The sequence below is a fragment of the Vanessa atalanta genome, chromosome 18, assembly GCF_905147765.1.
Source record: "Vanessa atalanta chromosome 18, ilVanAtal1.2, whole genome shotgun sequence".
Taxonomy (NCBI): Eukaryota; Metazoa; Arthropoda; class Insecta; order Lepidoptera; family Nymphalidae; genus Vanessa; species Vanessa atalanta.
The window spans coordinates 10801729-10828691 of NC_061888.1; the positions used below are offsets into that span (position 1 = coordinate 10801729).

At 33.0% G+C, this 26963-nt stretch overlaps 1 protein-coding gene across 1 annotated transcript in view; it reads left to right on the forward strand.

The window, feature by feature from the left end:
- LOC125070898 (hemicentin-1-like) overlaps window positions 1-26677 on the forward strand; it is a 260952-nt gene extending 234275 nt beyond the window's left edge. Inside the window, exons 8-20 of the mRNA XM_047680905.1 lie at window positions 720-923; window positions 1445-1596; window positions 2438-2579; window positions 3858-3988; window positions 4763-4922; window positions 14780-14936; window positions 16659-16798; window positions 17810-17946; window positions 18501-18666; window positions 20554-20707; window positions 23561-23682; window positions 24791-24945; window positions 26534-26677. Coding sequence (XP_047536861.1) covers window positions 720-923; window positions 1445-1596; window positions 2438-2579; window positions 3858-3988; window positions 4763-4922; window positions 14780-14936; window positions 16659-16798; window positions 17810-17946; window positions 18501-18666; window positions 20554-20707; window positions 23561-23682; window positions 24791-24945; window positions 26534-26677 — 1964 coding nt within the window. The remainder of the gene's footprint in view (window positions 1-719; window positions 924-1444; window positions 1597-2437; window positions 2580-3857; window positions 3989-4762; window positions 4923-14779; window positions 14937-16658; window positions 16799-17809; window positions 17947-18500; window positions 18667-20553; window positions 20708-23560; window positions 23683-24790; window positions 24946-26533) is intronic.
- Window positions 26678-26963: the final 286 nt, after the last annotated feature.

Consider the following 26963-nt stretch of genomic DNA (forward strand, 5'->3'; position numbering starts at 1 on the left):
TCAAACTCAGGCAGGCACCACTGAATCTTCATGTGCTTAATTTGTGTTTATAATTCATCTCGTGCTCGGCGGTGAAGGAAAACATCATGATGAAACCTGCATGTGTCCTATTTCAACGAAATTCTGCCACCTGTGTATTCCGCCAACCCGCATTGGAGCAGCGTGGTGGAATATTCTCCAAACCTTCTCCTCAAAGGGAGAGGAGGCCTTTAGCCCAGCAGTGGGAAAATTTACAGGCTGCTAATGCTAATGCTAAAATGCTCATTATTCTGTTTTATTTCCCATCGGAATGGAATGGAAGAGCGAGTTGCTCATAGCGTTGCCAAAATAAAATTATTTCATAACAGCCAGCGTTAATTTTTCTGTATCAATATTTATTTCCGTACCACGGGCGGAGATAGGGCTATTTGTCAATCGATTTGAGTAGATTGGCGGCGCATTGACGGTGTAAATAACGTGAGCCAATGTCCATATGGTTTGATCACTTATCACGTGGCCTAGTTGTCTATCTGACTTCCGATAAATTAAAAAAAAAAATAGACCATTACAAAGCTTTATCTCTTATGAGGAGAAACATAAAACCCAATCCTCGCAATGTTTTTCTTTATCGTGACGAGATTAATTATAATGCAAATTTCAATACTCAACAGTCAAGATCTTTCAATTTTAGATATAATTTTGAGAAGTAGAAAGTTAAACGAAGTTTATTAAACCAACAGGAATACCAAGGCCGAGGGTGACGTGGTACTTGGAGAACGTCGTCATAGATGATTCGTATGAAGAAAGAAAAGAAGGAATCACAGTAAACACGCTGACATTTCCCAACGTTGGTAGACAACACCTCAACGCAAGACTTGTTTGTCAAGCGTCAAACACAAATCTAGCGCCACCTGAGACCAAAGTCTTAATATTGGACATAAATTGTGAGTACTGAAATACGTAAAGTTACTTCAATGGCAACAACGATAAATATTGTTGAAGTCAATATGGTCGGTTAAATCTAATTCTACTCTTAAAATATAATAAAATAATAATAAAATAATAATAATATTAATATTTTCGATGGTAAAGTTTTATTTCTACTTCAAAACGAATTACCGAGAATCCATCGAGTTGATTCTCATTATCATGATCAATAAATCATTAACGAGTTGTATCTTATTAAATGCACTATTTTATGATGTTTATAATCTCTGAAAATAGTAAATAAAAAAATATATATATTTAATATTTATATCTTAAACGGTTATAAATGAACACTCCGAAGTTCCATTTTCTATGTAGAAATAGACATTTCGAAATACATCGCACATTTATAAATCGAATACGAATTTTCTATAAATCCTTTACGCAAACATTCGCAAGTAAATATTCCCTTTCATACAATGAGGATGCGAAGCAATACACAACGGAAGCTGAACAATAAATCTCATTTCTCCAACAGTGAAACCGATAACCGTGAACATATTGACCAAGGAGAAGCAAGTGTCGGCGGATAAAAGATACGAAGTGGAGTGTAAGACTACGGGTTCCCGCCCCGAGGCAACTGTCACTTGGTGGAAGAACAATAGACAACTCAAACGGATGGCGAAAAACGTAAGTCCTTTGTCCATTCGACGATCCTTTTGTCTTTTAATTAATAGATTCTTTTCAATTTTTCTTCTGGTGTAATAATGCCGTTCTTGTCTCCGTTATATTTTTTGGAAGTAATTTCGTAGCGAGATCGCAATGATACAGAACCTCATTGTCGTCACCTTTATTGTTCTACCTAATTTTAAGAAGTATAACTGTTCTATTATTGTTTCGTTGATAGGGTTACTTTTGTTTTTATTGTTTTATTTGATACTTTTTGGTGAATTTTTATTCTGAATGAGAATTGAGCATTCAGTATTATTTTTATTTTTAAAACATTTCACGATTTTTTATTTACAAAACGAATCTAAATATTGAAAATGTATCGTTTTATGTAATGTAGGGATTAATTCATTTTTTTAAGCTTGTAAACATTTATTACGAGTTTACATAGCTATTTTTTTTTAATTATTTACGTATTTACTTTTATTAATCCACCTTTTATACTCAATATAAATATTAATTTTTATTTTAAAATAATGGAAATAAGCTTCTGAAATCAATTAATCCTCTTATCTCTTCTTAATACCTTTGATAAATCAGAAAAAATATTCAATGTTTTGGTTTCTTTATTAGTAAAGCAACTAAGTCGATTTTAGTTATAAAAAAGCAGTTATTTTATATCTACATATATATAAAAATCCTTTAAATTACTGCTTATTAGAATTAAGATTCAGTCTCATGAAATTAATTAAAAATTTTTGGCGTATAGAATAAAAAATATTTCATCAAATTAGTTTTAAGATTAATCCTTAATTTTTTATTAGATATCTTCACATATTTCATAATCTGTTTGACTTGTCAGTTTTCTGAGAATAACGAGACACTCAGCGTTCTGAGCCTCGTCCCGGGCGTGGAAGATGATGGCAAATATTTGACATGCCGTGCTGAGAACAAGCACATACCAGATTCAGCCATAGAAGACAAGTGGAGACTTAACGTACACTGTAAGTTTAATGTTATTTTTACTCAGTTTCAGCGAAATATAATGCCCTATTTAATGTATATGGTCGTGAATATATTTAACAAGTCGCATAGTTATTTCACAGAAACATTTAAAAATCTATTGAATTGTGAACATACATATATATCTGATTGCTTAAGTCTGATTTTATTATATATAATACATAAATACTATTTTGCTCAAAATATTTAAATTAATGAATACTTATAGATTTTGAAATAATGTTTAATAAATATCCTGATATTATCCATCACACACGCATACCAACCCATACACACGCACGCACGCACACAAATACACGAAATTCTCATGCTCTCGTTGTTAATTCTCTTAAATATCCTTGTTCTGCACTTTTCCATAAGATTTGATTTAAGTCAATTTTAATTAAGCTTAGTTATACTTAAATAGAAACAATAATTTTTTTTCATACAATTCTCATAATATACATTTTATACCAAGACAACTAGTATGTGTAAATCACTTTAAAACAAAAATAAAAGTCGAGCGTGACAGTGAAATCTCAGAGCATCTTAAAAAAACATCTTAAGTTATCGCGAAAAAATCTTTAAGGGCCGTAGCGCCGCCGTAGCGTCGCAGGCTTGAAAAGGAGGATTTTAATAAATCTCTGAGAACGACACGTAGGTACAGCAAACGAGGGGCAAAGATGTAGAACCTCTTTAAGATAAACTCAAATTCTTTGCATTAATAAAAGTCCTTATAAGTGAAGTTCTTCATAAAGAAAAATAATTTGAATTTCATGTAATAGTTATTGAACTATTATTATTAATATCTACTTATAATTTATATTATATTTTATTCTGCAATGGAAGAAATTATAATGAAAACACTCCACAAGAATGAAAACCTGAGATATGTGTTGGATGGCTACCTCGTTGCTCTAGAAAATCCACAACTAGAGCAACCAGGAAGCCATACAATCCGTGGTACTGGCTTCAATCACCAGATCGAGCCGATAGTAAAGATTGGGATTTTCGTCGAAAAATATTGAGTAGCAGTCTGGAAGTTCAAATTGGATCCCGTGACTCGGAAAGCAGTATGGTTGTGTTGAATTTGCCGTCCCATCAGAAAAAATATTACACAGACGGTCAAATTATGTGATCCTAATAGTAATAATTACTTATTTTTGAAAAAACTATATTTTTGAACTTTTATTCCAGGATTTTAATCGAAATTTAAGATATAATTTTCAAGCTATAAAGACCACCAGATTTCTCCGAATTAACCCCTGTTTTTGTTACAGATGTACCAATAGTAGACCTCAAGATGGGATCCAATCTCAACCCTGACGAAATAAAGGAAGGGGACGATGTTTACTTCGAATGCACGGTCAAAGCTAATCCGAAAACACACAGGCTTGTTTGGTTTCACGACGTGAGTACACAACTATATTTATACAAATGTAAACCTTATTATGTAAATCGTAGAGAAGATTATACAGTGGGATAAATTCAAAAAAAAAATTGTATTGTAAAATATTTTTAACATGTATAAAACACAATTTTTAAAAAGCTAATACTTACCTCCTTACCATATATTATAATCTGAATAGCAGTGCAAGAGTGTAAAAAAACTTTCACAATTATTAAATTTTTCACAAGTCCTTAAACTTTATTTATAAATTTAATCTAACAAGCCAATTGAGTTTAATGTGTATAATTTTGTCACAGAATAATTATGAACGCCGTCAGTTGATAATAAATCTAGCATGATTATAAAGTGATCAAAAATTTTATGGGAGTAAATTGCATTATATTTAGAACCTTTTTATCTGTTAAGCTAGGTAAGGTTATCTTTATATATTATTATTTTGCATGTGTGTATGTGTGTGAACGAGTATTATGGTTTAGATTGGATCCAGCGACGCTGCGATCGAGATCCAAAACAATTTAACAAAACAACATTTTATTTTTCACTTTTTTCTATTAGGGATGGGCCACAAAGTACTTATAATATGGCTTAAATTAGAGTTAAATTTAAATGCCCCATATAATTTGGTAACACACACATAAATTATTGTAATCATGTATTTAAAATTAAAGCCCCTTGTGGATTAACAATTCACTAATTAAATATAATTTTATTGTTAGTCGCAATAACATAACTGGTGTTAATATTTTTATAAGCAATGTAAAATATTTTGTCTAGAATACTGAGATCTTCCACAACGAAGCCCTCGGTGTTATACTGAGTGCTCAAAGCTTGGTACTTCAAAGTGTCACGAGAGCTGCCGCCGGCGACTATACGTGTATGGCTGCGAATAGTGAAGGCAAAGGAACAAGCAATCCTGTGTCACTATTAGTCAGATGTGAGTATAAGCTAAAGTGATTCTTATCTTCATTGTTTTAAGATTAAAAATGCATCTACACTTAAGATAGTAGGAATGGTTAATGAGACCAATTCAAGAAGATATTCATTGGATGATAAAGAAACATAATGGGATCTTGGTGAATTACGAATATATTCATAATCATGATAAACGTCAATAGCGATAGACTTATCATAAGATCTACTTATGAATGTAGAGGAAAATAACTCGAACTACTTGGTGGTAGGGCATGGTGCAAGACCGTCTAGGTATTTACCACTCACTCATCGGATATTCCACCGCGAAACAGCAATACTTAAGATTGTTGTGTTGCAGTTTGAAGGCACGTGAGCCAGGGTAATTGCAGGTGCAAGGGACATAACATTTTAGCTCCCGAGGTTCGTGGTGCATTGAAGTATGATGTAAAGTATTTTTAATATTTCTCACAGCGCTAGTATGAGCGGTGATGATCACTTACCATCAGGTGGCTCATTTGCCAACCCCCCCACCTTTTCCACAAAAACGAAACTGTTACTTCTATATTTTCATGTAAATTAAATTTTCTCTACAAATATTTTATAAAATTATACATAGCATTAATAGTCTGTAAATTTTCCAATGCTGGACTAAGGCCTTCTCCTTTCGATGAGAAGGCTAGCAGCATATTCCATCACTCTGATCCAATGCGGCTTGGTGGATACACATGTGACAATATTTCGTTGAAATAAGACACAAGATGTTTTCCTTCATCGCCACCGAGCATGAGATGAATTATAAACACAAATTAAGCAGATGAAAATTCAGTAGTGCTTGCCTGGACTTGAACCCGCAATCGTCGGTTAAGTTGCAGGCGTTCAAAAATGTTAATATGATTATTCAACACAGTAAGCTAGCAGCTTTAATATAATATGTATATCAGAGGAACAATCTGTTGTATTTTAAACAAAGATATCTTTTAAATTTAGCTTCCTATACTTTCAAAAGGGTATAGAATATCGAGACTCGACCCTTCTTACTTTCTTTCTCAGAACCGAAACCTTAGACAGTGAACTGCTAATTCCATTATGCCGGAGGAGCTTTCGTTTTAACTTACACATAGTAAATGAGACTTACTTTAAATGCATTTTATTAAAATTACTGCTACGTTTCTTATTAAAAAAAAATCATTCGTTTTTGTCGAAATACAACATAGTCTTAATTTTATTAAAGCGAAACTTATTAGAGGTATATTTCAACTTGAAATAAGGTGCTATGTTCGTTCGAACGGCTGTCAAACCGGACAACAATAAATGGTATTTCTATTTGGAAGCTGAATAATTAACAAGTAGGTAGTTCTTACCCCGAACTATTTTTTATGATAAACCTTACAATTTAACTTAACATATCAAAAAACAAAAAATATATTTTGAAATATTTTATAAAAAAAAAACTCATAAAAAAGAGATTTAATTAAAACAATCCTTGAGCTAAACCCGATTTTTCAAAGAAAAATAAATTATACGTGTAGCATAATTATACTTTAACTAATGCTATATCAGGTCAACGTGAGTTCCTAATTAAAAGATTTCGAATGTTTCCTTATTAATAATAAAATGATTCCTGGGGATTTTAATTGCGGATCAAAAACCCATTATAGCTTTTACATTCGGTTTCGTTCTTGTAATTTATGCGGTTGCGTTGTTAAGCTCCATTATAATACCCTAAGTTGAGTATGTGGCTTTGTTTGTGTGATATATTTATTGTAAATGATGACAAGGATATATTTGTTGATTTCTATATTAAAGGTCCAAACTATTTTCATAAAAGGTCCATTTGTTACAAATAATTATCATGGTGGTTACTTGACAGTAGAGCTTCTTGCGAGTTTGGACGCATTGACGATCTAAGGAATGGTTCAAATTTCTTGCGGTCGCAATATCAATGGGCAGTGATGAACTGGCGCATTGGTCCGTCCACGAATGGTATATAAAAACATGGCGGACCTTAACCGAAAATGATGAGTATAACGGGGCTATCGCGTGTTAATAATTATGTTTGTTGAGGAAAACATCCCATCCAAATTAGCAGTAACCATGTGGTTAAAAGTTCTAGTCTTTTACTTATTTTATTGTAACCAGAGACACAGACGCACATGTCTGTGTTGAAAAAAAAATTTTTAAAAATACCCTCTATTTAAGACGGAGCGGAAGACTTTGTTACTTCAGTTTCAATATCCTGACCTCGAACTGACCTGATAAAATATTTATAATCTTAATATAATGGCCATCTGATAAAGAAAAAAATAGACTTTTTCTTCGTAGCCAGGCAGAATACCTGACAACTATTTATAGTTATTTCAAGGGGTGAAACCATTTATTCTAATATTTAAAATGTATAGATAACTCTGTCTGCCTTTTATTCTTTCACGGCCAAACCTCTGTACCGAATTTGATGAAGTTTTGCATGGAACTAAGCTGCATCTCACGGAAGGACGTTACTTTTTGGTACTTAAAACCTGACGACCATCCACTAAAACTCGAGTGAAGCTAGGTAACAACTAGTATAAAATAATTAAATATTAAATTTATGATAGTATTATAAAGTCAGGATGATAATAAACATTATTTTCAGTTATTTTACCAAAATAATCGGACGTTTTTCCTTTGTTAAATTAGCTTTGTTTTGAAATGCATACATTTTTATGAATTTATTTACATATTCGTTGGTTGAAATGTTATATTTTGATTTTATATTAGGTATAATTTAATTTTATTTACAAATATTGATATTATTGAAATGACAGTATTTTACGCGGCTTACAGTAAAGTGAACCGTCAGAGATCGTCACGTAAGGACAAAGCGTAATCCGGGTGTGGTCACTTGGATAACGCTTCCTGATTGGAGACGATTCTCTCTCTATCTCTTTCTATAATATATGGTTTCGTTTTACATTATTTAAGCTTATTATTTGTTATTGTTTTAATACACACGGGATTTATACTAAGATTTTTATTCTTGTCATCTATATATACTTAAACGTTGTTAATTTAGCGGTAGTAACTTCGTTCCAACGGGGTATCCCATGACCTCTTTGTTTTACAATACACATATTTTTCATGGATATATCACGATCTCAATACGATAATATAGCTCGGTACGATGCGGCGTATCGTATGTAATTTGGCCCTTTCAATGGATGGAACGAGTGGTGGGGGGATGGTAGTTAAATTAACTCTGCGGGCACTACGTGGAAAACCTAAATGCTACAAAGTATTATGAGTTTTATTTTGAGGTCGTCAAGTGTTTGTCATAAAAAAGTAGCTTATGTTCTTCCTTGGAGTTCAAGCTGCCTTTATCACACATTATCAAATTCATTCCAGTGGTTTGGCTGTGAAAATGCAACAGACAGACAGACGGATAAACTTACTTTTACATTTATAATATTAGTACGCATATATAAAACAAGTATGGTAGTATTGCTCGATTTTCATGCAAGATATAATATATTAATTTAATTGTATTTCATCTACGCTCCAATCCGGTGGTTGCTTTACATTAAATATAAACTTTTTAATATAATCGAAAGGGCGTAAGTCTACTTGAATAAATAAAATTTCAATATTTAAGTAAACTTATATTAAACGTTCATTTAGATTCGTCGTTTAAAAACGGCAGCAACGCTTTTCGAGTATGGGTTGTAGAAAATCATAAATTGTTGTCAGAAGCGTATGCATATTACCGAAAATGAAATATGGTTGATAATATTATGAGACAGCCGTTTCGTATTGCGGTTATAGTGATATCCCTGTAATTGTCATTTATACGTTTTACTGCGACTATGCACTATCACTATGAACCGAGATGGCCCAGTGGTTAGAACGCGTGCATCTTAACCGATGCGGGCTCAAACCCAGGCAAGCACCACTGAATATTCATGCGCTTAATTTGTGTTTATAATTCATCTCGTGCTCGGCGGTGAAGGAAAACATCGTGAGGAAACCTGCATGTGTCTAATTTCAACGAAATTCTTCCACATGTGAATATACCAACCCGCATTGGAGCAGAGTGGTGGAATATGCTCCACACCTTCTCCTTGAAGGGAGAGGAGGCCTTAGCCCAGTGGGGAATTTACAGGCTGTTAATGTTATGTATGCACTATCACATACCAAATCGCATCATTATAGTGTTAATATTAGGATATTTTTTAACAATAAATTACTTATACTTCTAATAAATTAACTTGGTGGTAGATACCACACATTAATTATATATTCTAACTCAAAACCGCAATAATTAATATTCCCATATTTCGGTTTGAAGGGTGAGTGAGCTAGCTAACTATGGAAACTACGGGTAAAAGGGACGTAACATCTTAATTACTAAGGTGGACGTTAATGTCTGTGGGTAGTGATATCTACTTACCATTAGGTGTCCGATTGTCCTGTCACATATCATCCTCCTGCCCTTATCCCAATTTTACTTGGGGTCGGCGCAGCATGTTCCTCTTCCATACTTCTCTGTCGGACGTCATCTCACAAGTAATATTCTTTCTAACCATATCGTCTTTCACACAACCCATCCATCGTTTCTTGGGTCTTCCCCTACCTCTATATCCATCCACATCCATTCTCAAAATCTTTCTTACAACATGGTCCTCATTCCTCCGCATGACATGCCCATACCAAGACAGCCGGTTTCCAGATAGCTTCTCGGTTACCGGTGCCACTTTCAAACTTCCTCTTATGTACTCATTCCGTCCGTTTACGTATAAATTATGAACAATATTATATAAATATAAAATTTTCATTTCTTTTTATCATTGCTTTCATCTTTTTTTGGTTTCGATCCGTGAATATCGAATTTGAATTCGGAAAATATTATTTCAAAAATTCATTTACATAATTTGACTATTTTTTTTTTTTTGACAACGATTGTATATTATAGTATCTCAAAAACATACTGTGTAACTTGTATCTGTTCTGAAAATAAAAGTTATCATAATATAAAAGTTTAATGTTAATTAATTGAGAGAATCCAGACAAATTAACTGTATAAAATACGAATGTGATATTATTTGAATTATTTTTTTTGTTTCCATTGATCTCTAAACTAAAATATTATATGAAACGAGGAAAGTTTAAAACACCACTTTTCCTACAAAGAAGCGGGAAGCATTTTTAAAAGTTAGACATCTTTCGAACTAAAGAGAGGCCGAACGAAACTCGGCGGAGTTGAGCGCATAATTTTAATTTCACAGTTTATGGTGCAATTTGTTGCACCAAAGACGTACATCAAATATTTGCTTGTCATATTGAACTGACCTAAACCTCTATTGGAGCGGGAAAATTCACGATTGGATGATTTAACTAATACACAGGAAACTTAGATAGATACGTTCCTGAGAGACTTACTCGTAGTCTTGATAGTTGTCACCTGTAAATTGGTATATTCTATGTCAAATTATTGAGAACTTAAACTGCGGACATATAATTTTGATCTATACAAATAATAAAAGCTTTAGAATCTACAAATATTTTGTATATATACACGAAATAATATTGATATATTATTTAATAAATTACATCGTTGGTAAGATCCCCAATATAACAATAAAATGAATAAAATATCATTACACGAAAAACATCTTCCTAAATGAGAGAACGGTAGCTATAATTCCTAACGATACCATTAGACCAGCAGATAGGCCCTTAGATGGCTTCAAACCTGCACTTGTCTGGACAATGCTATATTATCAGCTTTCAACCCAGACATACGAATAGGTTGTAAAATTTTATAACGCCCGTCGGACCGACCTAAAACGATTATTACGAAATATTTTGAGCTGCAGCCGTCTTGCTGGTATTATAGATACCGTGTTTTAAATTTAAATTTTGAAGTTGTGTTCTCTTTTGTGTCCTTACTATCCATGGATAAAAGTGGTGTTTAAAATTTTCTGAGTTCCTTATAGTAGTTTAGATATCAATAAGAAGGAATAAATAAGAAGTATATATATAAATAAGAAGTACTTGTAAAAAAAGTATAGATATAAATAAGAAGTACTTGGTGGTAGGGCTTTGTGCAAGCCCGTCTGGGTAGGTACCACCCACTCATCAGATATTCAACCACCAAATAACAGTACTCTGTATTGTTGTGTTCCTGTTAGAAGGGTGAGTGAGCCAGTGTAATCAAAGGCACAAGGGACATAACATCTTAGTTCCCAAGGTTGGTGGCGCATAGGTGATGTAAGGCATTTTTTAGCATTAGCAGCCCATAAATGTCCCATTGCTGGGATAAAGGCCTCCTCTCCCTTTTGAGGAGAAGGTTTGGAGCATATTCAATATGATAAGAGTAAGGAATGGTTAATATTTCTTACAGCGCCTTTGTCTATGGGCAATGGTGACCACTTACCATCAGGTGGCCCATATGCTCGTCCGCCAACCAATGCCATAAAAAAAAAAGAATAAAAAAATCATATTTCAAATACTGTTACATTTGTTTTCATTCAGTAATAGACGTGAAACTTATATATTATGATACTCTTTTTAGAACAGATAAGTTTCTTGCTAATTCTTCTCGGTAGAATCTTCTTTCTGAACGTGTGGTAATTTCAAATTTCATTAAACACAGTAACATGAAAAGTGCTTTTATGAGCCTACTTGAATAATTTGATTTGATATGAAAACAAATGGTACAAACATTGACAATATTGGTGTTTATAATAAATAAATATATGAACGTAAATCGCCGATAACCGTGGGTTCAAAGCGGGCAAGTACCACTGAATTTTCATGTGCTTAATTTGTGTTTATAATTAAATTCATGCTTGGAGATGGAGGATTACATTCTGAGGAAACCTACATAAATGTTATTAGGGTTAGGAAAAAAATATTTTTATAATACACTTTAAAAACCACATATAGATATTTATGCTCCAAACCTTCTCCTCAAAGGGAGAGGAGGCCTTTAGCCCAGCAGTGGGAAAATTTACAGGCTGCTCATGCTCATAGATATTTACTTGCTGGTAAGCTTTGTTCCAGGCGCAAATGCACTTCTGTTAATATCTATACCAAAACAACCGACCAATTAAAAAGAACATGAAATTGTTCAAGTATGTTATTATAAGGTGCATCATAAAGTCTATACAAATGATTGCCTGCAGTGTTCGTGCGTCTTTAATGACATTGACTTACTTTAAAACCGGAAGCGTAACATTGTTTTATGGGGGTGAAATATAATATGGCGCCTGTATGATACCCATTTTATCATATATTATATACATAAACATAATATAAAGCGTTTTTTAAATAAATGTATTAAAATTATAATATAATTGTTATTAAAATTTTACTTTGTGGTAGGGCTTTATACAAGTTCGTCGGGGTAGATATCACCCACTTATCAGATATTCTACCGCCAAGCAGCAGTACTGAGTATTGAAGTCTGGAACACATTTGAACGGTGACTGAGCCAGTTTACAGGCACGTAGGACAAAACATAGAGATATAGAGCCGAGATGGCCCAATGATTAGAACGCGTGCATCTTAACCGATGATTTTGGGTTTAAACTCAGGCAGGCACCACTGAATTTTCATGTGTCATAATTTGTGTTTATAATTCATTGTGTTTATTTCATATTTCCTATAGGAAGCGGTTACCATTTACCAGCAGTTTGCCCATTTGTCCATCTGCCTACCAATATTATAAAAAAAGGTCCAACAATATTCCAATTAAATAAACTAAAGATACATAAGTCAATGAATATTAAATTCGAAATTGGTGAAATCCCCGTCGTAAACCCAACCCTTCAGCATGGTCCTTTACATTCGGCGTTATTACAGACGAAGCAAATATAAAGGGCAAAATAACAGTTTTATTAGTACTACTGAACGGTGATTGGATTATATGAATTGTAATTGAATTTTTGTTTTTATTCTCTTCAGCTGTTGTTCGAACTTCGATTCGAGATTCTAATTTGATTGCATCTCTTTATTTCTTTCATTTGGCCGTTCCATTAACTTCCGCGGAAGTGAGTGTTCCTTTGTTAAAAATACATTTTTTTAATTAAATCACATTCTGTATTTGAATCGTTGATAATATAAATAGAGGTCGTTTTGTAATTAACAAAATATTCAAATATTAATGCTAGGCTTTGTGCAGGCCTGTCTGGTAGAACTCATTCATCAAATATTCTACCGACAAATAGTAGTGTTTAGTAGTTTTGTTTTCTTACCTTACTTGAAAGGTGAGTAAGCGAGTGTAATTACAGGCACAAGGGACTGCTTACATTTTTTTTTAATAAGAACATAGTATACAGCTCATACTGAGCGTGTCAATTGTCTGATATAGAAAGGAAATCTAAACTCAAATATCAAGACTACGGTCAATAATCTATATAAAGTTGGATCTACATCAATGACCCTATTAAAGTAAGTGTCGTAGTGACCACGACAATGGTGTTTATTGCTTTACCTATAAATGTTAGTTAAAACATGATGTATGATTTATTTCGATTGTCTAATTGATGATAAAAGGCTAAACCTCAACAACCTTCCCAAAAAGACACTACATTAGTCCTAATGGCGTAGCTACCCTAAGACATCAGGGATCCAAAACTAAGGGGAGCTAATATTTTATCAATATCTGATGCGTTATTGTTATTATTTTTTGGTAAACTTACTTTTGCAAGCCATTCAATTTTAATCGCATCCATATCTATCAATTTAAATTACGTGGAAAGTGGTGCCCTAACTTTGGACCACCGGTTATCTTATCTACCAAGCTAAGCTACTAATTTGCACGGAAGTCGGACATACATTGGTTGTTATATTACAGCTATACATAAAAGCAAAGCAAATAATTTTACGTTAGGAATAATTTTCCTACATTCGTCGCCTTTGAGAAGTCTCGACATAAAGCTAGGAGTGTGTACGACAGATGTTCTCTTAACAATAAGATAGCGTTTTTGTTAGGAATACTCGCTAAGATGTTTGACTACATTTTCATATTTTAAATATTTTTTTCTTGGGATCATACAATATGTTTAACGAAAACTTCTGCTTATTAAAGTATTAAGTATTTTATAAAATTCCCAGTAGTTCGATCAGATAGAAAACATAGTAAGGGTCATAAGATCATAAGGACATAGCAAAGTGATATTAAAAAAAAATTAGTACCCACTTTGAGGATATGTAGGCACTGTTAGAGTACCGGTATCCTGAAAGTTTTGAAAATCAAATGCAAGGCGTTTTCGTTTCTCATTGCTGCCATGAGTATTACTATATATCGAATGAATTTCTAGCACATATGTAATTATGGACACCATTGCGTGGTGAAGCTGATGCCTTTGCTCCGCATTTACTTTTTTTTAAGGTATACCACTACCACCTATAGACAATGGTGCTGTGAGAAATATTAACCATTCCTTACATCGCCAATGCGCTATGGCGCAGCTTTTTGGTTGATGAACCTTAGGATCTAAGATGTTAAGAGCCAGTGTAGGCCCAAGGAACATATCCTTGGGCCTACACTGGCTCATTCACCCCTCAAACCAAAACACTACAATACTAAGTACTGTGGTTTGGCGGTAGAATATCTGATGAGTGGGTACCAATATTAAAGGTATCAACCTAGCCAGACGGGCTTGCACAAAGCCCTACCACCAAGTAAATAATGACAAAGTATCGTTAATCGGAGCCATATTTTTCGCATATATTCGAAATTTTGACCACTAGTAAGTTAATTAAAGCAGGTGGCTAAAATAAAATATATTAATGAATATAAATGTACTTTTTCATTCATTATAATTCATTTTAATATAAAATTATCTCGTAGCCAAACCTATGTGATAAAATTTCTATATTTTGTTTTATTTCATTTAGATGCTCCGGTTTGTGCCGAACGCAGGGACAACGAACTATTTGGCGCTTTGAAACACGAGACAGTATCTCTACATTGTTCGGTCGACGCCAATCCCGCGCTCGTTTCTTTTCATTGGACATTCAACAATTCGGGAGAGCAAACAGAAGTACCTCCGAGGTAAATAAATAAATAAATGTACATATTACTATTTAAAAAAATGTATTTATGTTATTTAAACATTAACTATTGTTATGTTATGGCATCTTAAAGTTAAGGTTGTATTATCAAGTTATATAAATGAAACTACAAAGTTAATCTACCTCTATGCTATAACAATTTTTATTATATGACTAAACCATTTTATATGCTTCATTGTATATGACTAACAAAATAACATAAAGAAATTTACTTATAAAATAATGTACAAAAGGCGGTCTTATCGCTAAGACAGTGATACCTTCCAGACAACGAAACAGTTCATGAAATTGATTAAAATGGTGTGAAGGTGAACACCTACTTATTAATACATATACATTTATATGAAGTTGACAATAGATACATCGTCAGTGGAAAGGAAAAATAGCTTAAGCGCCGTAATGGTAGTTTTGCGAAATGAGATTTAAAGATTTCACTTTAAATCTTATTTTTCAAGTGTTTAAATGTAGTCATATAGACTGGATTATAAGGCTGCAGATAACCAAGACTAATTTCTGAGCCAAGAACGTATTGGGTTTTTCCTGAAATAAGTATACTTAATGATAGGGCTTTATGCAGGCCTGTCTGGGTACGTATCACCTATTGGTCAGATATTCTACCGCCAAAAAGCAATACTTATTTTATTATTATTGTGTTCTGTTTTGAATCGTAAGTGAGGCATATGATCGTAGCTCTCAAAATTGCTGGAGCAATGAAGATGTAAGGATGTGGCCGACACATCGGGTTATGTAGAGCACTTGTATATCAATTATATTTTGAATAACCAATTTATAAAGACCTCATCAATATATATTATAGTTATGTCGTCCTGACCGGTTTCGGCCACGGCAATCTAAAGTGAGACCAGCCACCAGGACACCTTATCGTTGACAAGTCTGCTTTACGTACTTTTGGAAGCACGAGAATGTACACATTTTCAAATTCCAAACTCTAAGATTACAAATTCTAAAACGCCTATTACCTATTTATCGATTCGACCTGGGTTTTATCCGAGAGATCGGTTTTATATATAGCTACAGAGCAACGGGACAAAAAAATATAATATATATTTATATTGAAATAAATACGTATACAAAAAAATATAAAATATAAATTTTTAAAGTTTTTTTTTTTTATTCTCAAAGGCTTTTTCGCTTAAGCGAATATGCCGCCCTGGTTGAGGATACTTAGGAGGATAAAAAAATAATATATTTTAAGCTTAAAACTACCTTAATTAATCACAGGTCTATGACTTAATTTGGACAACAGTTTTGCAAGATTTGACGTTGGATCTGCCAGAATGAAATTGCACTGTCCAACAGACTTTATATCTAAATTAAGTGTAGTTATAAATGATTCGTTCTGAGCACATTCCAAGCGAAAGATCATCAGGTACAGTGCAAGTTGGGCAGTTCGGAGACGTTGTTTTCCGCATCATAAATGCAAACTTATTGCGTGGGATGTGCCCAGACCGAAACCGCAGAATTAATTTAGTTTCATTAAAATTTATGTTACTGTTCCCAATCTAAGGATAAATGAGGCTAGATCGTATGGTACCAAATACCTCTCTCCTTAGCTCTTTCGTCAAAGTACTCTTTCCACAATTTTTTTAAAGTGCTATCAAATATTTTATACAAATTTATATCTACTGCTACAATTCCGATAAATAAATAACACAATACTCACTATTCATTATATTTTTAGATTGTACAGCAGTCACGGACACACGTCTACTCTTAATTACACGCCAACTACAGACATGGAGTACGGAACGTTGGCTTGTTACGGAGAGAACGCAGTTGGCCAGCAGAAGGTGCCCTGTCTCTTTCAACTCGTTGCTGCAGGTGAGTAATAACCAATTAAAATTGGACATTATTTGATAGTCATAAGACATATAATCATTGGTGCTACGTATGACATAAGACCTTTTTAATTATATGTTGTTTACACCTTTTAAGATGTATCACTTTGTATGTTACCCAAGTCAGATATTAATTTTAAGTGCTTTGTGATAAGTTGATGGTGTAACTTTTCCAATAAATAAATAAAAAATAAATAAATAATAAGGCAGTGGTAGAACTTTTTTGATTAATCCGAAGATGCTTACTGAGCTCTGAAATATTTAATTTGGTTATATTCACTCCATTGTCTATTCTAGGTAATTTATTTTGACAAAGTATCAATAAATGTGTTGGATGTTTAGTTCGATATGATATAATAAATTTAGATTGATATAGGATTTGATGCAAAACAGACAGACATGTTTGGAGTGTTATTTTCAACAACAAAATTAACAAATGGAACTAATTTGTTAAGGTAGTCAAGGGAGCAGATAATTAAGTTTTACAAATTGTAACTGCCTAAATACCTTCATAAAACGTTACATCTATGCATTTGAAGGTTTAACTTTTGGACATTAAAATAAACAATAATTATTAAGCATACATATTTCCTTAGCACAGGCTTCTTATTTTTATTCAATCGTGATATTTAGAGTCTAAAATTATGTAGTTCCAATAGCATTGCGGCTATTGTATACTTTTCATATATAAATGGGCTCTCGATGCGCAATGATTTTTATTTGTGGGGCTGCATATGTCATACGTAAGCACGTGATTTACAACGGGTTACATTTGCAGTTTCTGTGCTTAAAATCGCCTGGGACATAATCATATGCTTCAGGATATATGCCACATTAACCCATCGCGAGATGACTTTTGGGAGTGAGCTAAGCTTAATAAATAGGCTAATAATTTTACCACGCAGTTGAATGTTTACGACAATTACTGAACTCTGTTAATATTTAATTATAATATAATATAAAGTATTTTTTAATTATTATTCCGTTCAAACAGGTCGTCCTTTCCACTTGCAAAATTGTACAGTTGCAAACCAAAGTTTGGATTCGTTGTACGTGGAATGCGTTGAAAACTTCGATGGTGGCCTTCCTCAAACCTTCTTAATGGAACTGCTGGAACTTCCTTCACTCACGGTAAATTACCTTTGGATATTTAACACGAAATATATTTTTTTTTTTAATTATGCAGGTGAAAATGGATTGGTCCATCTAAGAGTAAGTGGTTTCCACCGCCTATAGACATTGGAACCGTCAGAAATATTAACCATGTATAGTTACACTGGTTACTCACAATATTGTATCTGGCGGTAGAATATAATTATGATGAGTGGCTGGCACCTATCGAAACGGCCCTAACACCTAGTAGACGTGTCAATATTCCATTAAAATTAAGTCTATTATAATTCTTATATTATGGATTATTATATTTAATTTAAGTCTATTTTAATGGGATCTTATAAATCTTGCATAAAAATGCTGAATTTTTCATTATTATAGAATGGAATGATGGCTTGAGTAGTATTGATCATAACTTAATGATAAAATAGAGGCATTAAGTTTCACTGATGAACGAAATTTTGAGAATAATTGTTATATTTACCTGAAATTGAAATCAACTCCAACATTTCCATATAAAATATGCAATACAAACATATTGAACAAGAAAATTTCCATCTTGCTCCATACAGGTCCGTTACAATGTCTCCACAAATAGAACACCACCCTACTTCGAAGTGCGCGGCCTCCCGCCGGGCGTCAGTTACAGAATCGACTTATACGCCGTCAACGCCAAAGGACGTAGCGACGTGTCCACGATAGAGACCGTCACGTTGAAGGGACAGGCGAAATTTACTGGTTAGTAATATTATAGCGACATCGGTATATTTTTAAATATCATCAATAGAGATAAATTCTATAGTGGTTTCAACTCCAATTGGGTTATATTAATATGTTAAGAAGATGCACACATTCTTTGCTGCGACATAGACGTCTGTGTATTCAGAATAAAATAATATCCTAGAAAATTATTCGAGTTTTTTTTTGGTATAGCAAACATCATATATAAATAAAATTTACTCCAATATCACACTGCACTGCACCTTGAAACCTATTCAGTAATCTTATTAATAAGACCACATTATGTTTTATCCAGCAGTATAATAATTATTATTTGTATTCTTATGACACTATTAGTAATATAATATATAAAAAGGAAAGGTATTACCAAAGCGAAGTATAAATTAGGTATGGCTTTTTGAATTGCTAGGTTCGCCTGTATCATTTGTATCGTGTAGTCAATATTAAGCCACAAATATTACTTATAATCCGTGTAACCTCGTCACGCTATATTGCGGAATAAACGACTTAATTCTGACTTTTTATAGATATGAAAAATATAAATTGCTTCGAATTGCTATTTTCTCGCTTTTATTCAGCAACGAGGTGTTAATAAATTCGGTAGAATGTTCTCGTGTTGTAATTTTTTAAATTGAAGATTAAATTATTCTAGACACGTCAAATAAAAATTAATTTACATAAGAATAATAATTTTGATTGTAAAATAAAATTAATATAGTTACTATCCGCGGTTTCTTCCGTCTGTGCAATTTTTGGTACCCTATGTCCTGTATCTGATATATATGATATATGTATGACAATGGTTAAGAGGTAAAAGCGTAACAAATAAATTTGCAATTAATTTCTAATATTAGAAATAACATTTTTCAAAAAAGGAATGTTCGAAATACTCGACTCGTAAAAATCGGATTTCATTTGTTTTATTTTAAACACACTGTAATTTTATTACATAAAGCTATAGGGATCTCCTTATATCAGTAGCCAGCGTAAAATGAGTCACTTTATAATTAGCTCTAGCTACTAAAATTTTATCCAGCTTAGCTTCATTTACTTCTTTATTCGACGGAGCATTTTCATTAAAAAAAATCTCAAAAAACTGGTTAATTTAGTTCGCGTGTTTCGCAACTAGTTACTCACAACGCTTAAGTCAGTAAATGAGAAGTTTAGTTGATGGTTTTACCATCGCCGCTATTTATTGCCAAGCATTTTTCGTGAAGCCGCTTTACCATGCCGCGTTTGACGCTCGTACCTTTATACACATAGATTTTTAAGAGAAAAACTTTTAGTTCGTGTACGAAGTTCGATAAAAATGTTTTGATATTTTTTGCAGTTGAATATTTTCCATATTTCTCATATCGAACTTCTATATTATACAGTATTTTTTATTGAAAACCTACTAGACTTAAGTATTTATTTAAAATATGGCAGAAATGTTTCCAAACATGTCATGTCCTAAAAGATTTTTTCTCCAGCAAATTATTATTGAAATAAACCTACCCAAGGTGTGTAAAAAATATACCACGAATTAATAGAAAATATATTATCGTACATAACGTTGAAATTATTATAAACTTTTGTACATCAACTGCGATAACATTGATTGGTTACATGAATTCAAATGTGCTCTGTCGATTGGAATTTTATTACAATGTGTATAAAACTTAAAACCTTGAAACATACATGGGTGAACTGTTCTTGAAAATTTTATGATATTCATTTATTTAATTTTCATTTGCCAATCTCTAATGCTTTTATATTTATAATAAGATCCTGTAAATTACTTTGATAAGCAAGCAAATAGACTTCATAATTTTCGCTCATAAAAGTATCTACTGCGCTAAGAAATAAAAGAAGATCAAAGTGTTGATAATTTTCTTTGTCTAGGTGAAAGCAGCTCATTGGGAATGTCTCCAGTAGTCGCATCGATAGCAGCGATGTCTGCTTTATTGGCAACAGCTGTCTGTGGTGTTCTCGCTATTCTTTACAAGCGTCATGCGAATCGTCACAGACATTTACCGGCTAAACATGCACCCTTGAGGTAAGAATTTATTAATGTGTGTACATGTAATTTTATAAAATTTTTGGTTTGCTTTAACGAATGCCATAAACGTCAATGGGTTTTATAATTATTTGAAATTAGTTATAAATTAATTTAACATCTTCATCACCGAAAATATGCAACTAAGTTCGATCATCACCTTTTATTTCCAAACTGCCATTAGCCATACCCATATCTTCCCCCAAGTTTGCTAAGATGTATAGTCTTCTCAAAAAGTCATTTACCTTATCAGGTATTGGTCAGTTATCTACTTTATCTGCGGCACTTATGCCAATGCGTCAACCTTGGAAACTAAGACGTTACGTCCCTTGTGCCTCTAATTACACTGGCTTACTTACTCAAAACGGAAAGCAATAACATAACTGTTTGGCGGTAGATTTGATGATGAGAGGTGGTATCTATTAAATCGGACTTGCCTTAAACCAAGTATTTAACATAATTTTAATCGTTTTTATCCTTAATACAATACTCAGTAACTTTTTTATTAAAAATTATCAACGTTATAATTGATTCCTTGGCTTTGAAATGAAACTCATCTTGAAAACCTACATAAGAAGTGGATAGATTAGTCGGATATTATCCACAAAAAATCTTTAGTTTCCTAAACATTATATTCTATATAATTAACAGCCTGTAAATTTCCCACTGCTGGGCTAAAGCCTATTCTCCCTTTGAGGAGAAGGTATGGAGCATACATATACCACGCTACAGCATAGCACGCTGCTCCAAGGCGGTTTGGTGGAATACACATGTGGCATAATTTCGTTGAAATTAGACACATTCAGGTTTCCTCACGATGTTTTACTTCATCGCCGAGCACTAGATGAATTATAAACACAAATTAAGCACATGAAAATTCACTGGTGCTTGCCTGGATTTGAACCCGAAATCATCGGTTAAGAAGGACGCGTTCTAACCACTGGGCCATCTCGGCTCTTATTCATATTCTATATAATGTCTTCTAAAATACAATAACCATTTAATATCGGAGATAGTCTATCTATAATTCTATCTAAATCCTTGTTTGAATGCCAAATCATCTTTACTACTGAATATTCAATTAAAATAGCCACTGCCTAAATCGAAATCAGGCTGTTAACCAGATTGGAACAACTTGCACGAAATAGGCTTGAGCCGATTAAAAGATTTGTACTTCGGTTCTCTTAGCTCATACTGAATTCATTCTGCACTGCTTACATCAGCATATTCCGATAATCGAATATGTGTATTATTTTACTAATGTCTGTAATAATTGAAATTATAAAAATGCTTGTCGTTTTACTAACAGTCATATACGATGCCAAAGAAATTCATTTATAATTTATAAACCTTAATGCAATATTGATATCATAGGAAATTACGTGACATTCCTCGTTACAATTTCTACGATATTCCTCCTTTTATTACGAGATGCTACCATGACGCTGATATGTTTATCTCGTTAGCCTGGTGGCTGTTTTTAAAGCTATAAAGACCATACGTTATATTTTTATATTTGTCGTCAGTGGAGAGGAAGAAAACGACCTAGTGTGAACCCAGAACCACGGGATTTTGGGCCTTATATCTAGCCACTGAGCTAAGGAGACAGTCTAACTCTAATAAAGAGGAACTTTTATTCTAAGTCTATAAATACGGATAGAAATGAATATGGTACGTTTCCAATCTACGTTCCAATCTGTAGGTAGCTTTACATTGAATTTCAACTTGTACATCAACGATTCATTAGTGCCTCGTTTCGTACCTACGTGTAAAAAGTATATTTCGATATGTAAAACATAACGAAGCGTACCTTTATCTTAATAAAGCTGAATCTCTGTGACTTTATGCAGATAGTAAAAATAATGCATATATTTTTACATAAATAATTGATATAATATTTTATTTTAATATTTTTGAGCCGAGATGGACCAGTGGTTAGAACGCGTGCATCTTAACCGATGATTTCGGGTTCAAGCCCAGGCTGGCACCACTGAATTTTCATGTGCTTAATTTTTGTTTATAATTCATTTCGTGCTCGGCGGTAAAGGAAAACATCGTGAGGAAACCTGCATGTGTCTAATTTCAACGAAATTCTGCACATGTGTATTCCGCCAACCCGCATTGGAGCAGCGTGGTGGAATATGCTCCAAACCTTCTCCTCAAAGGCAGAGGAGGCCTTTAGCCCAGCAGTGGGAAAATTTACAGGCTGCTAATGCTAATGCTAATAATATTTTACATACCGAGGTCCGAGCTGTTTGGATCTAAGCAAGCATGACTAAGTTTTTTATAAGTTTAATTTGTAAATACTTCAACTCGAGCTTGGAAAACTGGGGACCGGTTTTACGAATTTATGATGGTTACGATATATTACTGATACTATTTCAATCCAACTTCGATTAATCCTCACAAAATTAAACCTCGGCTACATCAAAATTGAAGACAAATTCTACTAATATCTAATGGTTACAATATGATACCGATTCTATTCCAACTTTGAAAGAGCCGGAACGGGCTGTTATATTAGAAAAATAATATAAAAATGACTAAACAGCAACGATTTTGTTTCGATTTGATTGCGATAAAGTGTCAATTTGTTAGTAGAATTCGTTTCCTGCATCTGTCGAATAAAACTCTGCCATAAACAGAACTTGGAGATTTACTTCTTGCGTTCTTGAGCAAAATTGTGATATTTTGTATGTATTATGCATACATGTACATATATTTTTTGTCTTGATTTGGGTATTGTATGTGAAGGTTTATTTTAGAATTGATGTTAAATTCACTCATTACAAAAAAAAATATTGCTTTTATTTGTTAGATATTATTATTTAACAATCAAATTTCATTATTTAGTGAAGCCATGTACGCGGAGCGCAGTGGACAATGCAGTACTCCTGTTAAGGCAGAAGTTCGTACAGTACCTGATCCAGACCCAGCCGATGACGCTGATCCGGATATTATACCTAATTTGTATGGTGAGTTTTACCACAAACAAACAGAATTTTAGATTAAATGTACTACACTATATAGAATCTATTATGTATAATAGAATCTATTATGAAGCTTACTGTACCTATAGAACTCTGTTTTGTATGTAAGTGGGTAATTAAATTTATTCTCATTAATCAGCAATAGCTTGTAATGCTGTGATTTGGTTTTAACGATAACTTTCATGTTTTAAAAAATAAAATAATTCCATATTTTGAGTATGTGTTATCAACACACTAGTTCGTTTCGTTTAGTTTCGTTTGTTCTATTTACAATTAAATTATATTTAATATAACTTGTCATAATTTTTACTATATTTATAGTGTTGATGTTAAAAATTTGCTTCTTATCTTATAACGAATAACCTAACCAAGCCATGTGTCAGAAAAATGTAATCGACTGTATTTATGAATTTTTAACTGTATAGCTGTGACATTTATTTTTATATAAAATAATGTATTCATTCGTAGCTAGTAAATAATACTCCTTTAAAAGAAAAGGCTTTATATATATATACATATTCTATTAAGGACAAGTAACTTTTATTCTACAAAGCTCCTATGTTTTGTAGCAAATAGTTATTAACATTGTTTATTCTGTTTATTCGATGTTTTTATTATTTGAGCCGATATGGCTTAGTGATTAGAACGCATGCCTAAACGATGATTGCGGGTTCAAACCCAGGCAAGCACCACTGAATTTTCATTTGCTTAATTTGTGTTTCTAATCCATCTCGTTCTCGGCGGCGAAGGAAAACATCGTGAGGTAACCTACTTGTGACTAATTTCAGCGAAATACTGTCACATGTGTTTCCACCAATCCGCATTGTAGCAGCGTGGTGGAATATGCTCCAAACCTTCCAAAAGGGAGAGGAGATCTTAGCACAGCAGTGGGAAATTTATAGGCTGTTTTTGTAATATTAAATGTAAACAATATATAATGGATTTGTAACAATTTCAATCTTTATATTTTTAATATCCTGTCTAATACAAAACAATTACTATATTTGCAAGGGTGATGATTTTCGTTCGACGAATTTTATATTCCATCAACCAAGCTTTGTACTTTTTAATTCAACGAGTTTGTATAATTTAGAGCGAAGGCCTGTATCCAATGGGTACATGAGCCTACAGCGACCACCGTCCAACAGCAAGATGCGAGAAGCCAGCGAGGATGCCCGCTCTGAGCCTGACGGCGGCGGGTACTACGCTGACTTCAGAAAAAAAGACTATAGGATACCTTTGACTAGTGTAAGTAAAATTAATCTTATCTAAATTATCATACACATAAAATACTAAGTTTTAAATAGAGCACTGACGAATACGACTCTTGAAATTTTCCAATCAAATTCCTTTATTGAATATAAAGACGAAGGAGCATTACACTTACTTATTGATTGTCAAATTAAACGCCGGTATAAATCGCCGGCTTGGAAAAGAAAACATCCTGACCTGAGAAGAATCGACGAAATAAATTCACGCGAATATTTATTTTGCTCAATTTGGTATTTTATACATACGAGTATCTATATTCAACATCATGATACAATCGTAATTATATGCTGATTATAATAAACTTACCTTAAATATGATTTGATATGAAAAAAAGTAATAACATTCTAAAATTATGAATGGCAGAAAGAATCCTCGTACAGGAATTCTATTCACCGTTTCCTGATGTAATGAAAAATGAGCTAACTAGTTCATCTATCGTCAGTGTAGACTGTGGCAATGTGTTTCCAACAACGAATATTATTCACTGCTGACGATGATATGTAAATTTTGCTAGACGCATTACAAATAGACGATCAGCTGTAATGTTTGGGAATTTTTCCCCAAAGTTTAATCAACTCCAATAGGACTGACTGAAACTGTTAGATTTAATGTTTCGGATTAAACTAACATCATTATTTATTCATTTTTAATCTACAACAGTCCTGCCAAGCTTAGATTTATATTCTACAAACATTTCGCCTTGTTAATAGATCCTTTTGTTGCAGTTAGATTGAGTATATTTGAGCTGTTTATTTTCAAAAGTTTCTATTTCGCATCCGCTTAAATATTCAAATAAAACATTTAATTAAATTCATATCGTCGCTCCCACAAACACGAATTTCGTTGAAGATACAACATCTCATTCCTCAAACTGTTTGTGCTTCTGATAGTAGTTTTTTTTATATAAAAAAATGCAATTATGTGAGCTATGAAGCATGTTTTCATCTGAAATGAAGTGATCTTTGTGTTGAATACAATGGGAACGTAAATACAATATATATTTTGTATGCTCACTTATTCAGAATGAGAGTAGGTCAGCACTCTATTTTCCGAAGCAGCCACAATTAGTGTTATGTGGGCCAAGCATTTAAATGACTTTCATATTTTTTTTTCTGGTTCAGTTTTTGAAAGAACTTTGCTTAATGACGCGACACTACCATCTAATAATGATGTTGGTTTCAGATTTAACATTTTACACCCTTAAATTCAAATTTCAATATTTTTCCTTCCCGTACAAAAAGTTCATAAAATTTTGGTAAAAAGTTTGTTTCCAATTTACACGTGTGGTTATATACATAGTTGATTCAGTTTGGAGATGTAACAAAATACAGTGATTGTCAAATATATCTGACAAGTTAAAATTGAACGTAATTACCCCATAAAATTACTTTGTGGCTTAGTGCAAGCGTTAGTCGATCGGCATTAATTGTACTACTTATATACTTAAAATCATCGGTGAAATATTAAGACGTAATATTTTCGAGTAGAACTTAATAACAAAGTAATTTAAAAAATAATTGTTTTTAGTAATCTTTAAGAGACTAAAAGGAATCTTCTCTTTCAGTCATATCATAGTTTAAATCGCGTCAACAAGGGCGTGAACGCTTGCAGCCCAAGCTCAACGGGCGTGACGTCATCGCTGACAGCGCACCGGCTCCGACCGGAAGTCGTCACTACGTCGCATCGGGTGCAGGAGAGCTGTATATAAATTAGATTGTAGGGGACACTGTGAGGGTTTTCTAGACAGTAGTACAGTATCGAATGACTTGATTTATGTTTTTATACAATTGTAAAATGTCACTCATTAAAAAAATTAAGTGTATCTTCTGAATTTTTAATGTAATCAAATAATTAAACAAATCTTGCATGTCAATCTGGGTATATGAAAAATTTGATGTAAAAATTAAATAAAATGTTTTTTTATAGAAATTTTGTTGTAATAATATTAATTTATTTTTACGATGTAGACATATCACTATAATGTTCTAGAACCC